The sequence below is a fragment of the Nyctereutes procyonoides genome, unplaced genomic scaffold, assembly GCF_905146905.1.
Source record: "Nyctereutes procyonoides isolate TBG_1078 unplaced genomic scaffold, NYPRO_anot_genome, whole genome shotgun sequence".
NCBI lineage: Eukaryota > Metazoa > Chordata > Mammalia > Carnivora > Canidae > Nyctereutes > Nyctereutes procyonoides.
The window spans coordinates 5,091,445-5,118,236 of NW_026575123.1; the positions used below are offsets into that span (position 1 = coordinate 5,091,445).

At 34.4% G+C, this 26,792-nt stretch overlaps 1 protein-coding gene across 6 annotated transcripts in view; it reads left to right on the forward strand.

The window, feature by feature from the left end:
• The first annotated feature begins 244 nt into the window (after positions 1 to 244).
• Positions 245 to 26,792, forward strand: part of ATF7IP (activating transcription factor 7 interacting protein) — a 105,267-nt gene continuing 78,719 nt past the window's right edge. For 3 of the 6 annotated variants that reach the window (XM_055336746.1, XM_055336743.1, XM_055336744.1), the window contains exon 1: positions 17,654 to 17,956. Coding sequence is in view for 2 of the 6 variants with exons in the window: in XM_055336743.1 (XP_055192718.1) it covers positions 17,940 to 17,956 (17 nt within the window). In the remaining 4 variants the exon portion in view is untranslated. Of the gene's footprint in view, positions 371 to 17,653; positions 17,957 to 18,849; positions 18,908 to 26,422; positions 26,710 to 26,792 lie in introns of those variants that run through there. The other 3 variants (XM_055336748.1, XM_055336745.1, XM_055336750.1) reach the window with 3 other exon arrangements.

Below are 26,792 nucleotides of genomic sequence, written 5' to 3' on the forward strand. Positions count from 1 at the left end.
CGCAGCGCCACCACCTCAGACTTCCTTCTCCTTTCCAAGGCAGGAGGCGTGGCCAATTCCCCTCATTCAAATAAAAAACCAGGAGATTTGCATAGGGAACGGCTTATCCTTGAGCCTATTGGCTGTTAGCCCCGTGGGCGTGGCCAACGTTACGACCGTGGAGCCCCGCCCACATTAATTTGCATAACGGCCCCGACGCGTGCAAGGGAGAAGCGGGTTTGTTTTTGAATCTGCGGAGGCGGCGGCGGCGGCAGCGGCGGCGCGGCGACTGAAGCGCGCGATACTGAAGCGGCCGCGTTGAGGACGGTTGCGCGGAACGGCTCTGTAGGAAGGAACGTGGTTCCCCCTCCCTCATCTCCCGCCCCGGAAGGTATATGTGACTCCTAGGGGCTGTTATAACCACATTTTCTTAAATTACTATTGTATTTATGAAGAGTCAAGACCGCATTATGGCGGCTGCGGGAGTTGTGTGTGCGCCTGCGCGGTTGCGGAGCTGCGGGCGGGCGCTGCATGGGAGCACGTGATCTTGCGGGGTCGGGCTCTAGCTGCAGTTGTGCAGCTGGCGGGGCGGTGGCTGCGCAAGCGCAATATTCATTTTCCAGATCTAATGTTCTTGTTGGACGCCATTTGGGTTCTAGATTTAATTTTCCTCATTCTTGAGGAGTTTCATTTTCTTATCCTCATATTCTCACATTTTTCAGGGAAAACGTTTGTCTTGTGTTGGTCTCTTATACTGACCCCAAACTCTTTCTATATTTTTCCGTTTCTCTGAGAAGCTGTGACCTTAGTTTTCTGTAAAAATGATTGTCACTTGTGGTTCTTGATTATAATTTCACTTTTAGGATATTGCTGGGTTCAAGTTTCTATTTAGGGAGACGAAGATCAGCACCTAGTGGTGGTCTCAGGGGAAGTACATTTAATTGAACTACATGTTTGCAAATAACGTTTTTAACCCTATTTTTACCAGTTCTGTTATCAGGGAATTTTACAAAATAGAAACAATTTGACTTTTGGAAATATGAGGGGACAGGGGCAATGGAAAGATCTGAATACTGTTGTTTAGAAAGAAATCTCAATCTAAGTCTTGATTTTAACAGTTTGTGTGCTTCTGATCATACTTGTATTTGAGTTTTGGATTTTTTTTTCAGTCTCTGATCACTTGTCCTTTACTGTTTCAGTTTGATCATTTTTGCTCTTCTGACTTTTAAGGTTAAGTCGTTTTTTTTTTTTTTAGCATTTTATTTGTTATGATATGTGAAATAAAAATTGGTTGGTAAGTGTTTCTTATAAAGAATTCTGCAAAGAACTAACTAAACTGAGGCCTTTATGAGGAAATAGAGTCAACCATCAATGAAAAAAAATCAGTTGATTCTTTAAAAAAAAAAGTCCCATCTACATGTGTGTGAGTTACACTTGTGTTTGATTTCTTAAAATTGTGTTCCTAGTTTTCGTTTTCCAAAGGAGGTAGTTGTAAGCATGCTGCTGATTATTTTAGTTTACGATGATTGTGTCACTATATTTAAATCTTATATAACACCCCTAGGAGAGGTGTTATACAATTTGATAAAATTCTATCATTGTGCAAATTGTTTTTTTACCGAACTAAAAACTTGTAACTGCTTTTCATGAACTTCACCTGTGGTTTGTGTGTACAATAATTGGTTTCTTGGTTATTATATAAAACTAATTTTAAATCAGTCATCTGTCAAATGAAGAAGTGGCTAGTGCTTTATAATGGTTGGTTAGGGACGTTTTTCTTGCCCACAGCAAGTACCGCTTAGTGCTAAGTAGATGTAATTGAAAGGAATAGTTTTGGTTGGTGGATTTTTTAAAAGTGACGTCATAGGTGAGAGTGAATGGGGTGATAGGAAAGGTAATTCTTTTTTTCTCAACAGGAAATTCGCCGTTCATATAATTCCTGGACCTCTGGACTCTTCTACACAGAAATATATTTAGAGGGCAGTTGTGTAATCTCGTCCCCTTTTATATTTCTGGGGCGATTACCCAGCACACCCCTCCCCCACCTCCTGGGACATTATTTCACATGTTGAGAGTGGAAAATATGTTGTATTTTCTGTCTCTGTGTATATTAATATACATACTCAGGTTAAAAAAAAGTGAAATATTTTGGTTTGTATATTTAAGCTTATGTTTTTATTTGAATATTCAAATGATTGCCTCTTAGGTTAATGCTGAAGATTGTAAGAGGTACTTGAAAACACTGAGGAACATAATGTATAATGTAAATATTAGATAATTTTGCTGTATGTTAGAAAGGCAACTATACTTCTATAAACTTAAAACTAAGACTAACGAATTGTCTGAATGTCCACTGTTTGCTATTATTCTTTCAATAACAAGCATGTTTTGCAATTTTAGTTTGGTAGTTATGATGCCACAAATTTTGGCACATATGCAACACATGTAATATTAAGACTAGATTACTTAAGGAATGAATACTAAGTTACTGGGGTAATTTAAAATCTTTTTAGTTTTGTAGATTTTAAACATCACAAAATGTAGTTTAGACAAAAAATTTTGATAATTAAGCCGCAAACCATTTTAAAATTGTCTTTTTTTCTTTAAACTGTGATTTGAGGGGCAGCCCAGGTGGCTCAGTGGTTTAGAGTCTGCCTTTGGCCCAGGGCGTGATCCTGGAGTTCTGGGATCGAGTCCCACGTCAGTCTCCCTGCATGGAGCCTGCTTCTTCCTCTGCCTGTGTCTCTGCCTCTCTCTCTCTCTCTCTGTCTCTCATGAATAAATAAATAAAATCTTAAAAAAACTATGATTTGAATATGTGATGCATATATTTAAATACCTTTTTTTTACTTATAGCAGATTTGAAAAGTGTTTAGAATTAGCAGCATTTAGGAAAAAAACTAAATGTTTTGGTGAGTTTTTTTTTTTTTTTTGTTATTTTTCTATGGTTGATCTGTTGACCAATAAGTATTGATTGTTCAATAAATATTGATCAGTTAGTTTTTCGCTTGGGCCATAATTTCAGTCCTGTTTCTTTAGTATTACACTGTGGACATTTTCCTATATCCTTATTCTTATAAAAATACTCTAATGCTTTTTAAATGTATAATATTCTTTTAAAAGTGTTGTTTAATGGTTACATAATATTATGTTGTAAAAATATCCCAAATCATCAAATATTCTCCAAATATTTTTAAATGGCTGCATAATATTGTTATTTCTAATAAGAATATAGTTTGACCTACTAAACATTTCTTTTATTGACCACTTGTTTGTTGCCCATTTTTTTTGTTCTAAATAATGCTACGGTGAACATCCTTGCGCATGAGTCATGAACTGCATCTCATGATACTTCTTTGAAATTACTGCTTCAAAAGGCTTTGAAATTATTTTAAAATAATTTACAAAATTAATAAAAATTTAGTTTTTTTGAAAAGCATTTCCCATACCACTATCAATTTGGTGGCTGAAAAATAGTAGCTCAGAACTTTTTTTTCTTTTTGATAACTAGTGAAGTTGAACTTTTTAATGTCTATCTATGCAATTTTGTGCCTTAGCTCATTTTTGTGAATTAGCTGTTTGAGGCTTTTTGATGTATTTTTCTGTGGTGGATGTTAACATTTTTCTTATTGGTAACAGCTGTTTATACATACAGCCCTTTGCTTTCCATATTTTTGGTAGCTTTTTAAAAGTTTATTACTACTAAAATTGCTTATGGTTTTATATATTCAGAAGTTTCCCATTTTATGTAGCATAATGCATTATTTTTTCTCATTTGTGATTTCTTCTAAAACTTATTTGCTTAGAAAATATGACTTTTTCTGAGATGAACTAAATATTCACCTGTTTTTTCTACATATTATAATGATCTTTAAAAATATGTGTTTTAATCTGTATGGGGTTTATTTTGCCATATTGTATGAAGATGGGTTGCTAGTTTCCAGTTTTTCCAAATACCTGGTTTTCTTAGAATTTTATGTTGGGGATCTTTTTTCCTACTGGAGTTGCTAATTTTGATTATCAGTTAGTAGATTTGAGCTATAATTCTGGTTCCTCTACTAGGGATATTTAACCTGGGATCCATTGGCCTCAGGAGTTTCTATAGATAGGCTTTAAGAGCCTTCTTTGTTAGATTCTTCCATGGATTTCTTGACATATACAACTTTATGTGAATGTGCATATGTGCATTTTTCTGGGGAGAGAGTTACAGTTTTCATCAACTTTTGACAAGAATATGTAATATAAAATTTAAAAGCAAGTTAATAAGCACTGTATTTGGGCCTTATTCATATGGCAGTAGTGCATTGTTTCATTTGCTGTAGTGCTCTAGACTATATACATATATGGAGGGGCAAGGCACATAATTTCTTTTCACAATTTGTTAACTAGCCTTCCCTTGTTCTTGCAGATAAACTTTAGATTAATTTGGTTAAGTTTTTAAAAAGTCAGTTATTTGAAGTTTTGCTTAGAATTGCATTAAATCAAAATTGGCATAAGTTTACATCTTTATACTGTTTTTTATTTGCTTCTTTTACTCACAAATAGAATACACTTTCTGCAGATTCCATAAAATGTCCTTTTTAAAGGAAGAGTGGGAGAATTTGCGATACCTGTTACTTTTCATTAAAGTGTTATTTTTACTTGTTTCCTAGTGCTGATATAATGTTAATAGGGATAAGTTGTTATAGGGTATAAGACTGCATTTCTATTTTTAATCTGCCTTAGGACATGGTGATATGAAAATAGTGCAAATATGAAGCTAGAAGTGGGAAAATATGTTGGCAAGTTAAAGTGTTCTACTACAATATTTGAAACCAAAATTTTTCTTTAACGTAGGTTTCTTTTTGTTGTTGTTTTGTTTTTTTAATGGAAGAATGTTAAAAAGTTCTCTAAGTCATTTTTCTGACCGGGATGGAGCCTAATGCTATAATAAAGTTTAAAAAGTTTTTATTTTTAGTCTCTGGTTTCATGTTTTTTAGTCTCATAAGGATATTTTCCTAATTGTTAGTATATATTCATTGTCCATTAAATCTATTCTTTGTGCCAATTGACTTCATGAAAATAAATCTAGGAAATAGGTAGAAATCTGTTGTTAAGGTATTATTGGCTTTTATGAAACTATTTTTTTAAATGAAACGTTTGAAATGAAGAATTCCCATCTTTGGGTCTTTTTCAAGCAAAACCATTCATAAAAAATTTGCATATTTTACTTTTTTATGTGACCTTTGCTCTTGAATCCTTTTTCTAGTTATGACAATTTATGATACTTAGTTTTTCAGACTATAGTAGATGAGAAATAGCAAAATTGGGACAGGAGAAGTGTTACTAGAGAAACACAAATGGATAGGAGCTGGAAGTGATGGCTAGCATCTTGATAGTGAAGAGGGGTCAGATTTCAAGTGTTAGAAGCAAGAATTTAAAAACAGTTTTAAGGTCATATAGTTTGGGAATTAATATTCCTAGAGCTGAGTCAGTATTTATAACATGTTCAGCATGGTAATTGATGATCTTATTAGTGATTCTGGATCATAGAGAATATTTAACTTGTTCAGGAAGGCAAAGAAGTGTATGATTTAGTTTAGAAAGGCTTATGTTGTAATTTTTAAGTTTTGAGATATATGGAAAATTCATACATGGGCATATGTACTTCCTCAAGGGAGTCCTATGTGGGCTGTATTGTGGATAAAAGTTAGGTGATGTTTTAACATAATGTAAATGATAGAGTGTAAAAAAGCGATAGTCTCTGTAGCTTCCCTAGGACATCTAGAAATTATCTGTCCATTAGTGGAATTTCTCTTTTGAAATTCTTGCCCATTTGACTTTGTTCTGTTCTTTACAGAGCCCAAGACTTTAAAAATGATTTTGCACTGTTCTTTCTCAGATTGTCCTGAAATCCAGAGCAAATAAGTGGTTTATCCTGTCCTTTTAGCTTATTTGAAATAGAAAAGCAAATTCCAAAAACTTAAGGTTTGTTTATATATGCTTCAAGTTACATGGTGGAGACCCATTTTGTGTTGGAGACAGTATGAGAGCTGGGCAGCATTTTCATTTTTTTTTAATGCCTGAAAAATGAGAATACCAGGGTACTAGTGCTTGTTTGTACAATGTGAATGTCTTCAGTTTTGAATTTTAATCATTTGCATTTTTGAGTTTTAAGAGAATGATTCAGGCATCTCCTTGGCCACTTTCCAAAAAATGTGATAGGCCTAAGGGTACAGTTGACAGTACCTTGTTAGAGACCTTATAATTGGATCTCTGTAAACATGAAAGTCTGAGAAATGAAGATGACCTATTAACTTTATCATGGAAAATATTCATGTATTCATGTCTGCAGTTTTTCATCGCTCAGAATATTATGAAAATATTTTATTATTTTTTTAATCTAATAACTAGGAATAACGAACTATATACTTTTTAATTTAGGAGAGAGGGCCCCTTTGTTTGATGTGAGGTAGTAGAGTAATAATGTCATACTATACAGTTCATTGTCCCTTAATTGTTTGTATAGCCTTGTGCTACTTTGGGGTAATTATTGTCTTGTGGGTACCTAGGAATTATTTGTCCAGTACTCTGTGGCATTTTTACATTCTAATGAGAAATTTGACTTGAATGTTAAGAGTAGTGATTCTCAGAACTGACAGAGCTTTTAAAGGAATTCTCCTTGAGTCAGTAGTTCTCAAAGATAGTACCTTTCAATTTTGTAGAAAGGTAAACCTAGAAGATGAGACTACAATCTGCCATTTTGAGAACCAGGAGAACGTTTGGTGAAACAGTCAATGATGTGACTACTTCAGCACATTTTCAACTAAGGTTTAGAAGTTTAATAGGAGTGTATCTGCCTTGTTACCCTTATTAGGTTAAGTGTCTTAAAAAGAAGTTGTAGTGAAAAATACCAAAGAGAAAAGAGGCTATTGTTGACATTTCCTTTTAGGTGTTAAATGTCAGGAGCTAATAAAGGCTTAACTGCTCTGTGAAAATACTACCATGTTTAAGGATGCTTAATGTTTATTTCTCTCCTATAATAAAACAAAAGGTTGTTTAGGGGGTGGCTTTGACTTAACAGGTCGAACATGACTACTCCACAGTTTCCACCAACCAGGGGCAAGAGAGAAAGGGCAATAAGAGTGAGTACATACCTCATTCTTTTGAAAACATGATCTGGAAGCGGCATGTATTGCTTTGACTCATGTTTTATGGGTGAGAGTTTAGTCATTGGAACATACTTAGTTGGGAAAGGAACGCTGGTTAATATATCTAGCTGGACAGCCATGTGTTCAGCTAAAATTAAGGAATTTTATAAAAAAGAAAGAAATGAGTGTTAGGGAGTAACTAGCCCTTTCTGCTATAAAAGAAGCTGGAAAAGTCTCTCAAAGTAGTTCATAATTTGATATTGAAAACTGGTTTTCTGTCTTCCTTTTTTTTTTTTTTTTTTTTTTTAAAGAGAGACACAGAAAGAATCAGGAGAGGGACAGAGGGTGAGGGAGAGTGAGAATTCTAATCAGGCTCCATGCCCAGTGTGGAGCCTGACGTGGCGCTTGATCTTACGTCCCTGAGATCATGACCTGAGCTAAAATCAAGAGTTAGATGCTTAGCTGACTGAGTTACCCAGGCACTCCTCTATATCTTCCTTTGAAGTGGAATTTTGAGAGCTTTGGAGTCATGATATGTGGTTGAGAGTCTAGCTGTTATTTATCTTATTTGGTGAAACACTTAGCCTTTCTGCTTGCCTTTGCAAACATATTAAATCATGTTTAGCTTTGCAAGATTGGAATTTTAATTTAATATTAAAATCTCAGTGTGATATTTTTGTTATTTATTCAGTGTAATATTTTTTAAAAAGATTTTATTTATTCATTAAAGACACAGAAAGGCAGGGACATAGGCAGAGGGAGACGCAGGCTCTCTGCAGGGAGCCTGATGTGGGACTCAATCCCAGGACCCTGGGATCACAGTCTGAGCCAAAGGCAGACATTTAATCACTGAGCCTCCCAAGTACCCCTCAGTGTTAATATTTTTAAACTTTACCAGATAACTTGTTTATTTTAAAAGGATGAAAGACTGTGACTGAGGACTGCGGGTAGTGACAATTGTGAATGACAATTGTTTGAACTACTTGTTTTAGTCTCAAAGTTGAGTTTATGTTTAAAAAGCTTTTTTTAATTTTTTTTTTTATTTTTAAGTAATCTCTACACCCAATTTGGGGTTCAAACTCATGACCTTGACATCAAGAGTCTCATGCTAAACTGACTGAGCCAGCCAAGTACCCCGAATTTATGTTTTTATTATTTTTTCCAGATCCTATTTTTCTTCAGTGAAGTGTGAAATATACATCTTGAAGATGGAAAATGTGATTTTTGAGGATTTTGTAATTTACACAAGTAAAAAGATCGTGGTTGTAAATTCTTTGCATATAGATAAAGCTTACCTGATTAATAAATAAGTAATTAAAAACAGCTTTCTATGTAAGTAAAAAAAAAAAACAACCCAGTAGATATTCATGTAAGGCCCAGAAAGTGAAGCTGTAATGGGGGAGATGAAGGAAATCTTAGGGGAGTTGTATTTTAAGGGATGAATTAGAAAGCTATTTTCAGTAAATGGGATAAATAGGGTTTTCAAAGTATCAGAAATGAGAAAGAAGGTAGTGTGTTAGGAGAACTCTGAATAGCTCCCTGGTGTATGATATAAGATTCTTGATTTTTGTTAAGTAAGAGTCATTGCTGCCATGGTGCCTACATACTATAAATAATAAAGGATGTTGTTGTTCTCAGTTGTAAGTTCTCTAATTTTGTTTTTTTAAGATTATTTATTTATGAGACACACACACACACACACACACACACACACAGAGAGAGAGAAAGAGAGGCAGAGACATAGGCAGAGGCAGAAGCAGGCTCCATGCAGGGAGCTCGATGTGAGACTCGATCCCAGGACTCTAGATCATGCCCTGAGCAGAAGACAGATGCTCAACCAGTGAGCCACCCAGGCGTCCCATAATTTTTTTTTTTAAACTCTGTTTTACTTCCTATCTTGCTTAAAGGCATTTATTCATTTTGACTTCTGTGTTTATAGTTGTGTAGTGCTTCATAAGCTATCTGCAGTTAGGAATTATATCTTATTGATGTGGCTGACAAATGTCACATTTTAAAGAAAAATCCATTTAATTAGGAGTGATAAGGCCACTATTAAAAGTATAAGATTGCTTTCCATATTGCCTTAGTATTCAATAAGTATTTTCTTATTGAAATACTAGAACCCTTTTGTTTTGGGTGGAGGTGCAAAAAAAGGGAAGTAAGATATACTAGTTCCTTTTTTTCATATAACTACTAATTATCCACTGATGTCAGGCTTTTTTTGTTTTTTTTTTTTAATAATTGAACACATTATTTAAGCACCCACTGGATAAATTGTCAAAAGATTTGACAGGCACTTTGCATATGAAAAATTATAAATTTTGAGTCAAGTTTTAGCAAAAAATTCTTTCATCTCATTCATTTAAAAAAATGAAGAAAACAAGGAGATACCATTGTTTACCATTAAGTAATTTCTAAGATATGACTCTTAAGGAGGTAATATATGCAAATTAATAAGGTTTTGGTGAGATGATGAAATGATATAATTATTTTGCATTTGAAGTTTGTGTAATTCCTTCCTTTTTCACCAAATTTAAGTGATTTGAAAGTTGGAAGATGGCAGAAATGAAGAACGAAAGACAGAGGATTTTCCTAAAATCAGTAATATAATGAAGTGGAAAGAACAGTTAATTTTATATTGGGATCAGGGCATTTAGAATCTCCCAGCTGTATTAACATAAAATGGTGGTATCACCTACCTGGTAGGGTGGTTGGGAGAGTTAAATGAGATTAGATATAAAAAATGGTTAGTGGTTTTTCCTGGCATATTTTTCTTTTCTGTTTTCAATCAACTGATGGATCAGTTAGGCATGAATATTTAAGAGGCAGCTAGGCGCAGCTATAAGGAGTCCTTCAATGCAGGAGCTATACAGAAAATGACAGTATTCTTGATTACTGGAACTAGAATTTAAATTCATTTAAAAAATAATTTAGAAAAGTAGTTTTATGATACCACTCACTAAAAGGGAAAAATAAGCATTTAAAAAAATAGTGTATTTGTAAAGGTTTGTGAAGGAATCTAGATTTAGGACTTTTATTTTAGAAGGTATTTAACAAATAAAAGCCCTGGAAAATTACTAAGTTTACAGTAAGCTTCTTTGTGGTAAAAAGCAGTCATTTTCTCACATTAATTATATATCTTCAGAGTTCATTATTGCCAGAGTTAGAGATGAGATGATTTATTTTGAGGACGAAATCCACATAGGCCCTTTTAAAAATTATTATTATTATTATTATTTTTTAATTTAAGGGTGCAAAGTGCTCTGTCCTGTTTTATTTACCATCCAGGTATGAAACTTGTGGATATGCTCGCTCAAAATTGTAGCAAAACAAAGTGTCAGTTTTCTCCCATAACCATTCCTGTGGCCAGATTCCTGCCCCTTAAGACACAAATTTGACCACATAAATTTGTTTAATGATCTTCTGATTTGTTTTTTTTTTTTTTTGAATAATTTTCACAGGTCTAATGAGAAGTTGATTAATACAGACTTTCCTATTGTCTGTTTAGCAAAACTGCATACATTTGGCATGAGGTTTAAGAGTCTAGATATTATGTAAAGTGTAGTAACTTATTTGCTTGCTTAATTACGAGATCAGGAACCAAAGCTGTCTAATTTATCTCAGCGAATTTTCACTGCAGTATTTAAAACTAGGGTCTTATGGTTCTGAGGTTTCCATATTTTTCAATATTCTAGTCTATTGGGAAGTGATATTCTTTATTTCTATTAAACCTGGGAACCCAGAAATATAGAAGACATACTAAATTAGTTTCTGGGAGGACTTACTAGGCATCATTTCTACATTTGAGGTGCAGTCCTTGTTCCCTATCATACGTAATTATAAGTTATCTTTTTTTATATGTTTTTAATTTTTTTAAAAATTTTTTTTATTTTTTTATTTACTTATTATAGTCACAGAGAGAGAGAGAGAGAGAGAGAGAGAGGCAGAGACACAGGCAGAGGGAGAAGCAGGCTCCATGCACCGGGAGCCCGATGTGGGATTCGATCCCGGGTCTCCAGGATCGCGCCCCGGGCCAAAGACAGGCGCCAAACCGCTGCGCCACCCAGGGATCCCCATCTTTTTTTATACGTTACATTTCTCTTGTAGTAGTCATGATTACCAATTTGTTTATCCAATATTATCCTGATAGAAGGGAAACATTTTTTTTTTTTAAGCAATAGTTGGTGCTTTATTTATTTTTAAAAAAAAATTTTTTTTTTAACTTTTATTTATTTATGATAGTCACAGAGAGAGAGAGAGAGAGAGAGGGAGAGAGAGAGAGGCAGAGACACAGGCAGAGGGAGAAGCAGGCTCTATGCACCGGGAGCCCGACGTGGGATTCGATCCCGGGTCTTCAGGATCGTGCCCTGGGCCAAAGGCAGGCGCCAAACCGCTGCGCCACCCAGGGATTCCCGGTGCTTTATTTTATTTATTTTTTTAAATAAATTTATTTTTTATTGGTGTTCAATTTACCAACATACAGAATAACACCCAGTGCTCATCCCGTCAAGTGCCCCCCTCAGTGCCCATCCCCCCCGCCCCCACCCCCCGCCCTCCTCCCCTTCCACCACCCCTAGTTCGTTTCTCAGAGTTAGGAGTCTTTATGTCCTGTCTCCCTTTCTGATATTTCCCACACATTTCTTCTCAGAGGGAAACATTCTTATCTGGTTTATAAAAAGGTAAAAAAAAAAAAATCAACTTAGATAAGGCCCACTTAATATATTTAGTATTTTCCTACAGAATTGCTCTTTAATTGTTCTGGTGGCTTATTAATTATAACTAGTATTAAGATCTTTCATAGAATATTTTTCCCTTGGAATTTTGAGGATACTGAATCAAGATATTATTTAAATTATTACTTACACAAAGTATATTTTAAATTGAAGTTTAAAGATGAAGAAAATATTTTCTCTCTGTAACCATTAAAGATAAAATATTAACCATAGTTAAATCAGTTTATTTAATCCTAAGTAATTCTTGTTTTACCTATCTGGGGTTAAGTAATCTATTTATACAAAATGTCTTCACTGGACTAACAGAATCACAGAAATCCTGACCCATTCTGTTGATAGAGTTATGACTGATGTTGATTCATGAAGGTAATCAACTTAAACCAGGAGCCGTATCCTAGAGTCTCTTCTACCTATTAATAATAGGATGATTTGGTACAGTCCTTTACTAAGTATCCTTTGATGTTTATTTCAAGTAAATAAATATCTTCTCTCAGGTACATTGGCAGCAAGGGTTTGACTCATTTTTTTTTTTTTTTTTTGAGTCTTACTGTAGAGGCCTCATTGCCCTCTACATGTGGTACACTGCTTTGATCAGAATTTTACTTACCATGTAGGGAATTCCTTTATCCCTTGTCCATGTAGCACCTTTGTTTTCCACGTGTCATGCCTTTTTATTGATTTATTCTGTCATTAGGGGAAGGAGACCCTATTCTTTAGTAGCTTTTTGAGAAAGAGTAAATAGGAAGTATATTCTTTGAAATCAGGAGTGTGTGAAAATTGTCACTATATTTTTAGATACTTGATTGATAGTTTGGCTAGGTATAGAAATCTAGGTTGGAAAATACTTTTCTTTAGAATTTTAAAGACACTGTTTTATTATCTTCTTGCTTCAGTTACTGCTGAGAAATCTGAAGCCATTCATGTTTCTGATTTTCCCCTCGCTGAAAGCTGTTAATCTGTTAATAGTCTCTAGTGTTTTGAAATTCCACTGTAATTCTTTGATGTGGATCTCTTTATCTTTGTTTGCTGGCATTCATCAGGCCCTTTCAGTTTGGCAACTCTTGTTTTTCAGTTTTGGAACTTTGTCCTAAATGATTTCATTGTGATGCCTTATGCTATTTTATCATTCCAATGTGAATTTTTGGAGGGGTACTCCACTTTTTTAAGATTTTTTTTTTTTCCCTCCTGCTTCCAACTTTGTCTTTTTGTTCAGTTAGATTTCTTCAACTTTATCATCTAGTTCTTCTGTTGAGTTTTTCATTTTTTTTCTATCATGTTCATAGTTTCTATTTTTGGTCCTTGCCTGTAGTATTCTATTTTTTTTTTAAAGTAAACTCTATGCCCAATGTGGGTCTCGAACTCATGACCCTGAGATCAAATCTCATGCTCTACTGACTGAATCATCCAGGTTCCCCTGGTATTCTATTCTTGACATATGATTGCAACATTTTTTTCTTATCTGTGGATATTAATTTTTCTTGAAGTTTTTTTCTTAAATAGTTTTCATGTTTTTTGTTTTAGTTTGTTTTTGGTCTCTGTCTTCCATGGTAGACTTTTCAGTTGCCTTTTTCTGCCTTGCCTGACTTATTATATGTTGTGGAAGATTAAAAAGTTGATTAGAGGGGGCCTAGGCAGCTCAGTTGATTAAGCATCTGACTTGTGATTTCTGCTCAGGTCATGATCTCAGGGTCGTGAGATCAAGCCCCACATGGGGCTCTGTGCTGTGTGTGGAGCCTGCTTAAGACACTTTCTCTCTCCTTCTGCAACCTCCCACCCCTACTTGCACATGTTCTCTCTCAAAAAAATTTTTTAAAGTTGATGAAAATATTTACATTTGTCAGCTTTTAATGTCTCTTCGGCTTATTTGGGTTGGCTTTGTTTGTTTATTTATTTATTTTTTAAGATTTTATTTGAGAGAGAGAGAGCACCCAAGAGAGAGCACAAGCAGTGGGAGCAGAGGGAGGAGGAGGAGACTCCCTGCTGAGCAGGGAGCCCAATGTGGGTCTTGATCCCAGGACTCTGGGATCATGACCTGAGCCAAAGGCAGAGGCTTACATGACTGAGCCACCCAGGTGCTTCTGGGTTGACGGTCTTTTGAGAGCCCTAGACCTTAAGATCTTGTGTCTTGTGCTTTTCAGATACCCTCAGAGAATAGTTCTCCATTTTTATACATGAGGAATAAAGATTTGATTGCCAGCATTCTGAAAGATTAATGGAGAAAGAGGACTAGGGGTCTCTGCAGTAAGAACTCAATCCCTTTTTCTTTGGTATGCTAATCATTTTTAACCATGGATGTTGTCTTTATATTTTTGCTAGGATTGTGGAGAGGAGGTCTTTTGTGGAATGTGATAAGGATATGTAGTTTATCTTATTCAAAAATAGCTTTCACTAGTATTCCCTTTTTTAGTCACACCATCCTATTTGCTCTGCTCACCTCTGTTGGCCTAGTTCTTTTACTTGCTATGTCTTTTGAACTTGCTGTCGTGTAACTTAAAATTGATTCCTGTCCCCAATGAAGCATGGAATATGATGTGTGGGGAAGTCCTAAGTTAGTTACCAGTGGTTCTGCTTATTTTCCAGCTCCCAAAATCATCTTAGCTATATTTTCTCTTTTACTTTTCTGCTCATTCTTGAGGATTTATGCTTTCAAAAAATACCTTTACAGTAATTTTGGTGAGAATTGAGGGAGTGAAATTATGTGTTTTCATTTCATTATCTTAACACCCTTTTAATGTTTGTTTTCTTTGGATGTGTAAGGCTGCTAATAATATGCAACTAAAGTGTATTAACTAGATAAAAGTAATTTTATGTATATATATATATATATATATATATAGAGAGAGAGAGAGAGAGAGAGAATTTTTGTTTAGGTTCTGTAAATTTTTAATATTTTATATATGTAAATTATTGGGCTTAATCCCAAGACCCTGGAATTATGACTTGAGCCAAAGGCAAATGCTTAACTGACTGACCCACTCAGGCACCCCTCCATCTTGGATTTTAAAGTACAGAGGTTGTTTTAGGCCAGTGCTAAAAACTTAATTGAGTCTTTAGCTGACTATTTCTTCTTAGAAAGTAAGAGTTGAGATCTTAAAAATGAAGGTTCTTAAAGATATAGAATCTTCTGAGGTTTTTGTGGTAGAAATCAAAACACTGGGAATTAATTAGAACTCACCATCTATTGAGCAAATAAATGCTGTGTTTTGTACTAGGAAAATGAATGGAAGATGAATTAAGATGTGATTTCTGTCCTTTAGGGACTAATATATAAAAACACAAGTGAATGATAGATATGTGGTGAATATATTGATGGTATGCACAAAAGATCTTGAAAGCTAAATTACACTTGGTTTGGGGGAGTATAGTAAAGGGAAAGACAGAGGAAGGAAAATACTGTTACTCATGAGAGAATTTAGGTTGAGTCCGGAATATGATTTATCTGGTGAACTAGAATTGTTTCTTTGGGCTAGAGAGTGAAATATGTTGTTGACAGTGGCCCCCGTTATCTGAATAACAGCCTAACATTTTCCTTTTCTAAACCATTTTCATAATGCATAGAAACAGAACCTGTGTGGGAAGAGATGGGTGAAGGAAGCTCCATGGGCTCAGACTGAGTATAGTCTAGCATATTGCAGCTCCTGACACTTTTGTGAAGTTATTTAATCTTTGAGTCTGTTTTCTTCACTCACGAGTTGGAAATAATAACTACCTTGTGGATTAGTGTGAGAATCAATTGAAATAATGCATGTAAAACTTACCTGAAGGCTTGATATATATTAATGTATCTCTGTACTCCTTTGTCCTCTAAGTGCTATGTGTAAAGTGCACAGTCAGTGTAGTTACTGTTTTCTCATGTGCCTTTGAATAATAGAGGAAACCTGGTAAATTACTCTAAGTTTATTTAATAAAATGATTCCAGTGGCTGGAGGAGAATTGGTACAACGAGGGAAATTCTGCTTACTTTGAGATCTAGATTGGGTTAAAAGTAGTTCTTGGGGTGGCTCAGCAGTTTAGCACCTGCCTTTCGCCCAGGGCATGATCCTGGAGTCCCGGGATCAAGTCCCACATCGGGTTTGCTGCATGGAGCCTGCTTCTCCCTGTGCCTGTGTGTCTGCCTCTCTCTCTATTTCTGTGTCTCTCATGAAAAAATAAATAAAATCTTAAAAAAAAAAAAAGTAGTTTTTATAGCCAGTTAGTAGCTAGCAGCTTAGTTTGCTCAGGAAAGTAGTCAGGATTTACAATGGAAAGGTATTTGAGGATATGGGAGGCTTGGGGTGCAGATGGGGGATTGGACAGGGTACATTTGAAGGTGTGTTACATAATTTAAATTTTTGTAGAACAGACTTCCAAAAGAATCTCCTATCCTAAATATCAGAAGCTGCTCACTTGGCAGCTTTAAAAATTTTTGTTATTTGTCTTCCCATTAATCTTAATCCCATTTCAGTGCTACAGTGATGTCTATCTTGTTTGAATCTTCTGCAGTTTACCAACCTCTTGCTTTTAACAAATAGATTTGAGTGACCCTCAGAGTGATCTTCAAAAACAATTCTTTTTTGAAGAATTAATGTGGCTTGGTTAAGCATAATTTTTTTTTTTTTTATCTAATGTACTTAAGTCTTTACATACATTATACAGTTTGCCCCTTGGAGAATATGTAAGGATCTTTTAAGAAGCTGAGCTAGTTAATTGAATTTAAAATAAAAAATGTTGAGTTACGTTTGTCTTATTTTTGAATTTTATTATGTTAAATTTTAAATATATACAGAAATAGAATGAAATAACTCCATGTGCCCATCACTCAGCTTGAACAGTTATCAATTTGTGCCAATCTCCTTTAAGCTGTATGCCTACCACTTTCCTATACCCTTAATGAATTTTAGTAAAAATCTATATCATGTGATGGATAGACACAAGATCACATAGGGCAGCTAGATCTTAAGAAGGGTAAACCAAGGAAAAAAGGAGAAGGTAGATTTCTTAGATGATATGAGCTACCCAGCAAACAGTTCCTTTCTGTGCTCTTGTCTTTCTCTTCTCTTGATGGGTAGGTTACTCCCAAGACCAGATATGTTGGGATCTCTCTCAAATTTGTCTTGTTAGTATGTATACTCACTTTCATATTGAATTTTAGTCTACTGTTCTCCCTTTTTGGTTTTTATCCCCCGGGGTGTCTACATTCTTTGTTTTCCTCTCATATTAAAATGTTGGGAGGTCTGGAGCAGGGAATGAAATTTAATTTGCCCTGGGACCAAACACTCACCTGGAGTTATCTTTGTGGCCATCTGGACTACAAAAGTGAAGAAATTATTTTATCTTTATGGCAGATTCCTCAAAATAAGCTTTGTTGCCAGCATAGCTGTAATGACTCTAGTCTCTTCCCTGCAGTTATTTAAAATTATTGTCAAGATTCAAAAATTTGACTGCAGGCTTTAACCATTCTGCTAGATTTCAGTACTTGGGGGCTTAGACTCTGTGGTGGAAAAAAAATCTTTAATTAGCCTTCTATAAGTAGAAATTGACTATCAGGATTTAAACAGTTTAATTTTCCAGAAACTATAAAAATTGGCACTCTTTTCATGATAAAAGTACTGTAAAAGACAAAAAAAAGGGCCTTGAGCAGATTTTTTTTTTTTTTTTTTCTGGACTGAAATGGAGGCTTTCTTTCAAGCGTATTCCCTGATGTTTGCTGTGTGTGATTTGGCTCTATCTCTGTAACTGCTAATATGTGGCATGGATTTCAGGCTGTCTGGGATCTGGATGTGCCCAAAGTCTGTATTGCAAGTCCGGATTCACAGGCATTGTGTTACAAAACTGGCTTGCTGCCTTCTCTGTTTTCTGTGTCCTAGGCAGCTGCATTGTTTGTTGCAGTATATGCATTAGCTGTTGTCAGTGTTCAGTTTCCTGCAGACTGACAAAGTGGGAGGGGCTTTGTTTGATACATAGCTGAGTTTTCACTGTGTGAGTTCTTGAGTGCACATTGCAGCCATCTTAATTACACTTTAGTGCAACTGAGACAGTGCAGCTGTCTCAAAATGGCTGCTGACCTGGTCTTTGTAGCTGCTTAGGCAGCAACTATGCCAGTGAGGAGACTTGGCACATGCATCAGGACCAGAGGTAAGAACCAATTACTCTTTATCTTTGACCATTTTAATTAAAAAATACTTGAATTTTACTGAGTTTACATAGCAAGGTGAACTTAGAGCTTGCTTGCTAGGAAGTTGAAATGTTTGCTTTAAGCTTCTTTTAGGGAAACAGTACTTAGGATGGTGAGGTCAAAGGTTAAATTCCTGTAATTTCTCACCATTTTATGTTCTGTCATTGTCAGAACATTTGATCACCACAATAGTGTTTTCTGACCTTAAATAACTTAATATTCTTTTTGTGTTGGATATTTTAGTTTGTTTGATTTTTTTTTTTTTTTTTGTAGAAATTGAAAACAATGTATTTGCTGAATAGATTTTTTTTTTTGGGAAAGAAGCCATAAATAAGCCTTGTTTCGCATGAAGAGTGAGATTTCTGTGTGTGTGTGTGTGTGTGTGTGTGTCTGTGTGTGTGTTGGAGCTATTGTTTGGTAGCTTTCTGGGAAGAATGTTAATTCTCTGAATATAAGTCATAGCACAGAAAGAAAAAAATTTTTGACATTTTTTTTGTACTCTGGGTTCTAATTCTTTCTCATTATGCTGCCTCCTCTTGGCCATTTAATTCTTTCACATTTTTAAGGGTGCTAACTTTTTATTCTAATTACTTTTTGCTTAAATTGTCATTCAGATTTTTTTTAAATAATAAATTTATTTTTCTGTCATTCAGATTTTGAATTAGAAACAAGTTCATATGTAGGTCTGCATACTCCTTTTCTTTCTAGCTAATGTATTCTAATGCAAGAGAGCTTAGATAAATACTCAGTTGTTTTAGGTTAATAGATATTAATTGTTGATATCCACTTTAGTCTTAGTTAAAACTTGTGGTATATTTAAAAATAATGTAATTCAATGATTTTGTAAATTTAGTTTCACAGTTTTCAAAAGACTAACATTCTTCTGAAGTGGAAACATTTATTGAGATATGGTAAGTCAATAGTGACCCAGAGGGTAAGAAGAATGAAATTTTTATTTACATAATATTTCAGATAGCAGAAATTTTAAACTCTAGTGTTTAAATTGTGGTACTTACTAAAATTTTAAATAAATGGTATAGTACAATTCTCTAGTTTTGTCAAGGGATATATGAATATATCCCTGACTAATATGACATAGAACAGTAAGTTTTGAACTTTCTAAGTACTGCAACTTTAGAAAACAACTTCTTGCACATTAAATTCTTGTGATTGATCCCTGTATTTAAAAGTGATACATATGATATTTTATTGGTTTGTATTTATTTTCCAATTTAAAAGTATAGCCATTACTCTAATTTTATTTAATAAAAGAACAATTAGGCTTTTACAATGAAAACAAAAGTTTGAAACCAGATCATCTATCACAATTATAATCTTTCATTAGTGTCAGGAGGTTGCTTATTTATTAGGTTGCTTATTTGTAGAACTTTAGTTGCTAAGAGACTGTAGAATTCATTTTGAGAAGTATTCTAGAACATATATTCCGTATGTTCTTTTTTAATTTCATGATGGTAAAATATAAGATCTATATTTACACAAGTTAACAGTTTGAAATTGCTGTGTTGCCACAAAATTGCATTTATATTTTCTCTTTTTTTGACAATTTTTTTCTTAATCATTGGTCATTTATTCTTTGGCTTCAAATATATTTGGGGTCACTGATTCAGTTTCATCAACAAATTTAGCATATTTCACTTCATTAACTTACTACTCTTTGAAATTGTTAAGAGTCTTTTATGTGATATAATAGATTATAATAATATGAACATTACATTATATAAATCCAGTAATATGAGGTTGCCCCCAAAAGAAAAGAACAACAAATTTAGTGTTGTGAGAGATTTTATCTATCATGCCTTTCAGTAAGGTTTTGCCCTAGAGTGAATATGACATAGGAAGTGAATGTGCTATGTCCTTAATCATGGTCATTTTCGTACCTCTCATAGTATGAACCGCTCACTGTATTCAGATATTTTATACAATTCAAGCCAGATATTCAGTTTGTTCTTCATTACTGGAGAAAAACTGGTTAGGTTGAAATTATCAAAGCAGTTTATGTTATCTTCAAAGTAGGACCTTGGGGAAATTTTAATGATCTGCTCTTTTTGCCTTCTATCTTGGATTATAAAATTTACCTTCAACGTCCACAAGATGACTCCATTGATTATTGCTTATACATGGGAAAATACAGAGTGGTTACTTAGGTCATTATTGCTAATTCTTTCAGTGCTGTGTTGCATTTTTGCAACTATAAGCATAAACTAGACCTCACTGGGATTATTACTTTTGGGACTGATGACAGTTTTCAGTTTGTCTGTGCTGAATTCCAGATTAGCTATTAGGCTACATAATTGAAGGCATAATAAATCTGGGAGCTGGATAATTAAGATTTAATGTTATTGTTTTGTCGCTATTTGTACTCCCTATTTGTCCTTTTTTTCTGAGCCATTTCTTTAAGCATGAACCTTAAAGAAAATGTTGAAGTTAGTGGAGAGAAACCAACTGAGTTCAAATCTAAATTTGAATTGCTTTTACTACTTCTTATATTGGTGAACTCATTCTATTTTCTGACTTTTGCTTTCTAATCCTTAAAATGGGAAAAAAAAATGCCGTTTCTTTGGCAAGGATATGCTGAGAATCAGCTTACATCATGTTTCTGAAAAGAACCATGAAATACTCCACATGCTAATTTTCTAATAATATTTGTATGTATGTATGTATGTATTTATTTATTTTTGTTTTTATCTAATGCAATTGGATTAGGGAATATGGTATATTTAAACAGTATGGGAAATTTCTCATATAACTCATGCTCAGAAGCAAGGAGTGCTGACTAATGTTAGGACATCCACATCTGGTTGGTAATATGTTGTATTTATGTTAATACTACTGATTTCATTCTGTTACATAGATTAGCCACCTTGTGCTGTATGTGGATAGTGGCAGATGTGTTTATTAAGTAAAGTCAATATAGAATGTTGGCATTACAGAATTAGGGGAGTAAGTGGGAGAATGTTTTGATTCTAGTTTGGCTGAGTCCTCCAAATATTCAGTGAGAAAATAATTTCTCTAAAGGGATGACTTGAATTCGGGGCCTAGAGTTTTCTGTGTTTCAATACAAATGAGAATTTTAAGAACAGTGTTTTCTTTTAGTAGCCACAAATTGGCAGCCAACAGACTATCCTTTAGCCGCTGCCTTATTACTCTAGCTGTTAAAGTCCTATTTTACACAAAAATCAGGGTGTCTTATCTCTGAAAAACAAAAGATAGGCAGTGCTAAGAATGTATTTTTTGCATCAGAAAAATAATCTTGAGTGGAGTGAGTAGCTGCTGTCCCCTTCAGATAGGGCCTATACCGTTTATAACTGTTCCTGTTCACTAATTACATTACCTACTGGGCCCCAGTAAACTCTTCCTTTTAAATCCCTATTCTATTTACTTGAGATTGTTGAGAGCCTTTTTCTGTTTAGGATATAGCTTCTAACCTAGAAGGAAGTAAGCACAAGTAAAGTCTAGCCTACTTTGCCTGGTAGGAGAGACTGCATGTGTAGAGACTGTTTACTGTTTAGAAGATACGGCACCTTTACTAATTTTAAGTTATAGTATTAGATATATTAGAGTACTCTGTATTAGAGTGCCATGGTGTTGATTGAAGGAGGTCCAGTGACGTCAGCAAAAATTGACAATAGAATGAAAGTGAAGAGATTAAAGAAATACTAATTAGAATTGTGAATACCGTAAGGTCTTTTAATGTGATAACAGGTCCTTATTTCTTTAAATATTATCACAGTGTTAAAGACATCACTGCTTATCATTTGGATATTATTAATGGTGATATTGAACAAGAAAAAACTAAACTATATTCAAAACATAGTTGACTGAACAGTTAAGTGAAATACCTTTTATAAAGATTTTTGTCTAAATTGGTTGAGAAGTCTTAGCACTAAAAATGAGAAAGTTGCTAGTAGAAAATTTTCTTAACTGCACTAGAATAACTTTAGAGGCCATTATAAACTTATTTTTGTTAAAAGTTTGCTTCTGTTTATGTAACATTCACTGTCTCAACTATGTTGAGATTACTTTGATGATCCAGAAAACATGGTAGTTTATAATCATGAAGTGATTTGATTTTGAATTCACATTTTCCAGAGTGAATGCCAGCTTCTTAGCATTCATGTAATACCATGACATTGTTAACTCCAGGGAAATGTTACTCATTTTTGGACGATGGCTTTAAGTTAGAGAGGAAACTTCAGTGGAAACTGAAAAAGCATTTAACTTGTACAGGAAACACTGATTCTCCTCCTTTCTGAACTTCTCACACTCCCAAAAGAGATAGTGATTTGGAAGAAAGTTTAAAGTCCATTCAAACGAGATTTTTTTTTTTTTAAACCGCTGAAGTTAGAACTTTCACAGAATTAATTCGCTATTAGTAATTTGTAGCAGTCAGCTCTTAGTCATTAATGTGTGTAAATATGGAAACGATGAAAACAGTGCTTATTCAATGAATCCTTTGAGTTTAATGAAAAGATGGAATTTAACACCATGTCTCAGGAATTGCTTCTGTTCTGCCTAAGGATTTCTGCCCTTTTTGTAGTAAATCAGGTGCTACTATCCAGGATAGTCATGTGACCCATTGCTTTCCTTTACTGACATGAAAGTATCATGGCATGAGTTGTGGAAACTATTAGTATAGAAGTCGTCAGAAAAGGATTGTTTTTGTCTGGTACTACTTTTAAGTAATTGTATAGTTTTGGATAAATTAAAGTTTTTTTTTTTTAATTTTAAGCTCTTCATGCCATTCTGCAACTATTAAAAGAGATACGTGGTTGGATTTGGATTAGATAAGGAGTCAGGAAAGAACAGGAACTTTGGAATCTGAGTCAAGGTGACCTCATTTTCTTTCGCTGACTAGTTCGAAGTTTATATGAGAAATGTATATATGATGCTGAAAGTCTTACGCATTATTTTTTTATGGGATGAAGCTAGTTGCTTATTTTCAGACTCCAGTTTTCTTATCTAAAATGGGAATAAAGTCTACCATAGTGAGTTGATAATTGGGATTTAAATGAGCACAGCATATTTGAAGCATTAGTGCAGTGTGCGGCACAAATTAAATATTAGTAAATATTGGTTGCTTTTTCTGCACAAATTTCCCTCTGGCACAATTTTTTTTTTTCCCCAATCATTATGGAATTGTGGAGAAATCTGGGCTACTTGGATATTGTAGAAAAGGATCTTTAGGGCAAGGGGTTGTTAGGGACCTGGCTGATTTGCAGAAAAAAAATCCCAGAAAGCAAGATGTTTCAATCTCAAAGTGAAGACTTCATAAAGAGTTTATAAAGTCTTTATAAAGAGTTGTGAAGGGGACACAATAAGAATTCTTACTGGTGCTAAGGCAGCATGATAGAGTGAAAACAAAAATAGATTGTGAATTGATCAATTGATTCGACAACTTTAGCAAACATTATGCACCTATTGTTTGCCAGGCACTGTTTTGTTATCTGGCATACAAGATCCCTGCCCTCAAGGAATTTACACTGGGGCAGGGGGAATGAGAGGATAGATACTAAATATGAGAAGGTTAAAATACCAGGAGATTGAGAATACTGGGGATAGGGTAGAATAATGCATAGTGAATAGCTAGGTGAACCCTCCCAAAATGTGGTCTGTGGATCAGTTCAAGGTCAATTTGGATTAGTTTTGTCTATTTATTCCTGGTCTTCCATGAGATAAGAACTGAAATTAAGAGTGTTTAGAAATTTTTACATCAATCTGATAAAGTAACTTTATGTCAGTTGGGTCAAATAATAAAAATAATTGAGGCATACATTTTATATGCTTTCTTTTTATTTCACTTTCTAAGTCATTCATTTTTGTTGTATTTACAAAAGTGTTGATCTTTGATGGATTAGAGATAAGACATTGGTTATTTACCATTATTAGTTTGCAAAGCACTGAGCTAGATTACTAACTAATATTGTTGGCACTTCAGTAAGCAGGTTGAAGAGAATTTAAGCTTCTTATAATTAACTCACTTTCAGGTGATGGTTTAACTTACTCAGCTTAAAAAATTATAATTTTATATATTATATATATATATATATTTAAAGATTTTATTTATTTATTCATAGAGACACAGAGAGAAAGAGAGAGGCAGAGACACAGGCAGAGGGAGAAGCAGGCTCCATGCAGGGAGCCCGATGTGGGACTCGATCCTGGGTCTCCGGGATCATGCCCTGGATGGAAGGCAGCACTAAACCACTGAGCCATCTGGGCTGCCCAATTTTATACATTATATTTTATGCGGGATTAAATAGTTTTAGGTCCTTTGATTTTCAAGCACTTTTATTCAAAGAGTCGGATGCATAAAGTAGGAAGAGACAGGGAGGACGTATCTCCAACAAAATTAAAACTGGAAGGAGTACAATACTTGGGTGATTTCCAACTCTGGGATTTTATGATCAATAGTCAAATGTTACATAAACAGTGTATACACTGTGAAATTTCACTATATTATATATATTCCTGTTTCTCTTCCTGCTGCTGGTGGAGCACAGATTCTGAAAAAAAAATGTGGTTGTTTGAAGAAATCCACTATTACTTAACAAAGAAAACTGACGTAACAGGATTTTCATGTATTAGAAGTCTACTAATTACTGTTGATGTGTGATAACTTTATTTTCCCCCTAATTTAGAGCCCTGTTGTCTTTATTGTATAATAGGGATAGTTTGAGAATGATGTTTTAAAGTAACTGAACATAAAATTAAAAATGAGGAACAGAAGCACCTGGGTGCTCAGTTAGTTAGGGGTCCAATCTTGATTCCCCAGTTGGTTGAGGGTCCAACTCTTTTTTTATTTTATTTTTTATTTTTATTTTTTTGAGGGTCCAACTCTTGATCTCAGTTCTTGATAGAGGGGTCATGAGATTGAGCCCTGCATTGGGCTCCATGCTGGATGTGGAGCCTATTTTAAGAAAATAAGGAACACATTTTGGATAACCCCTAGTTAGCATATTAAGTACTTCTTTTCATTTTATTATTATCTTAGATGTGGCACTAATCTAGTTTCTAGACTTACTTGAAAATGAAATTTAGTATATTTAGGCTCACTAAAATAAGTGGAAAAATAGAAGTGAAGAGAGAGTTATTTAGTAGGTGATAAAGTAATTATTGAAAAAAATGTAAACAAAGGACTTCATAGACAATGACTCAACTCTTGCTGGCCAGTCAGATCTGGCCATTTAAAACAACACAGGAATTTAATACATTGGTCTATACTACAGAAAAAACAAAGGTTTTTGAGTATCTGGTGTTAAACATATTTTTGGTGTGGTAGGGGGAAAATGTCAGTTACATAAGATTATAAGTTGATTTTTTTTCTAACTAGCCGACAGTTAACATGGACAGTGATTTGACTCTTGCTCCGTCAGATCTGGCCAATTAAAACAGCCAAGAATGGTTTAGGTTAAACAAGAATGTGACACTGACAAAATATATTCTTGTATAGATATTTGTAACTTAACATGCCTGAGTTCATAAAAAAAGTTTAGTGATAGTAACTAGTGGTAAATATTTTGAATTACTTAATTATCACACTAGTGATACTTGAATATGCATGAAGTCTTAGTGTTTGGTCAAAAGTGGTGTGGTTTTAAGACCAAATCTGTTTAATAATCATTTACTATTTAAGTGATTAATAAAATTTGAAAGGTGGATGTAGAGTTGAATGAAGACAGCTTTTAGCTAATGTGAATTGTAATTTATATTTTTAATGATTGTTAAAAAAAACAGTTACTGGATTTATATGGTATATTGGTCTATATCACAAAAAAAATAAGTCGTTGAATATCTCTGGGTGTTAAACATATTTTTGGTCTAGTAGGGGTAAAATGTCAGTTACATAAGAATTATAAATTGATTTTCTCTTATTACCTGGGTTTGAATCATTGGTAAATAGATAAGTAGATATATTCTAGAACCAGTCAGTGCCTGTTGGGGAACAAATGGGGGAGAGTTTACTCAGCAGTATTCTCCTTTAGTTTGGTCATGAAATGAGGACTGCTTTATGTAAATTGTTCTTACTGGTGCCAGCTAGCTGTAACTGCAGTCTGGCTGTGCTAGGGCAGCAAATAATATGTGTCATGGATTTTCTGTTTGGAACGTATAAGAATTCAGCCTTTTGGACTGAAAGAACAGAGTTGATGCTTTAGAATAAGAGTACTCAGTCCTCCACAACTGACAATATGTGGAATAATGAGAAACTATAAGCCTTTGGAGCTTTTAGTTCTGTTTTTATAGCTTTATGCCTATTGATACTATTGGGTAATATGTGGGAGGTACTTAACTGCACACAGTTGCTGCAGTCCTAATAGTTGGCAGAATAGAAAGCAGTACAAAAGAATTCTGATTCTAGGCATCTTCACTTGCAACAATCCTTTGGAGGATGTACTTTGTGTGTTCTGTGAGCTTCATTGGCATACTGTCTGACGTTTTTTGGCTTTTGTGGTTAATGGGATGTTTGCTGCACAAACTACACAACAGATGTGAATCACTGTTTGAAAGGAATTTTAATATGCAGCCAATCTACTGTATTTCTGTTTTTTTTAATGAATATGAACCAAGAAAGGAATTTAGTTTCAAGAAGGCTGTTCTAGAAGCCTGCATTAGCTTTTACTGTTTATACAAATGAACTAAGTTGCAGTGGTTTACAGAAGAGGAAGTCCTTTTCACAATATCAAGCTACCCACAGGTAAGACATTCAGGTCCTTTTTTTTTTTTTTTTTTTTTTTTTTTTTTTGTGACCACCGCCATCTCCCACCCCCAGCCCCCAGG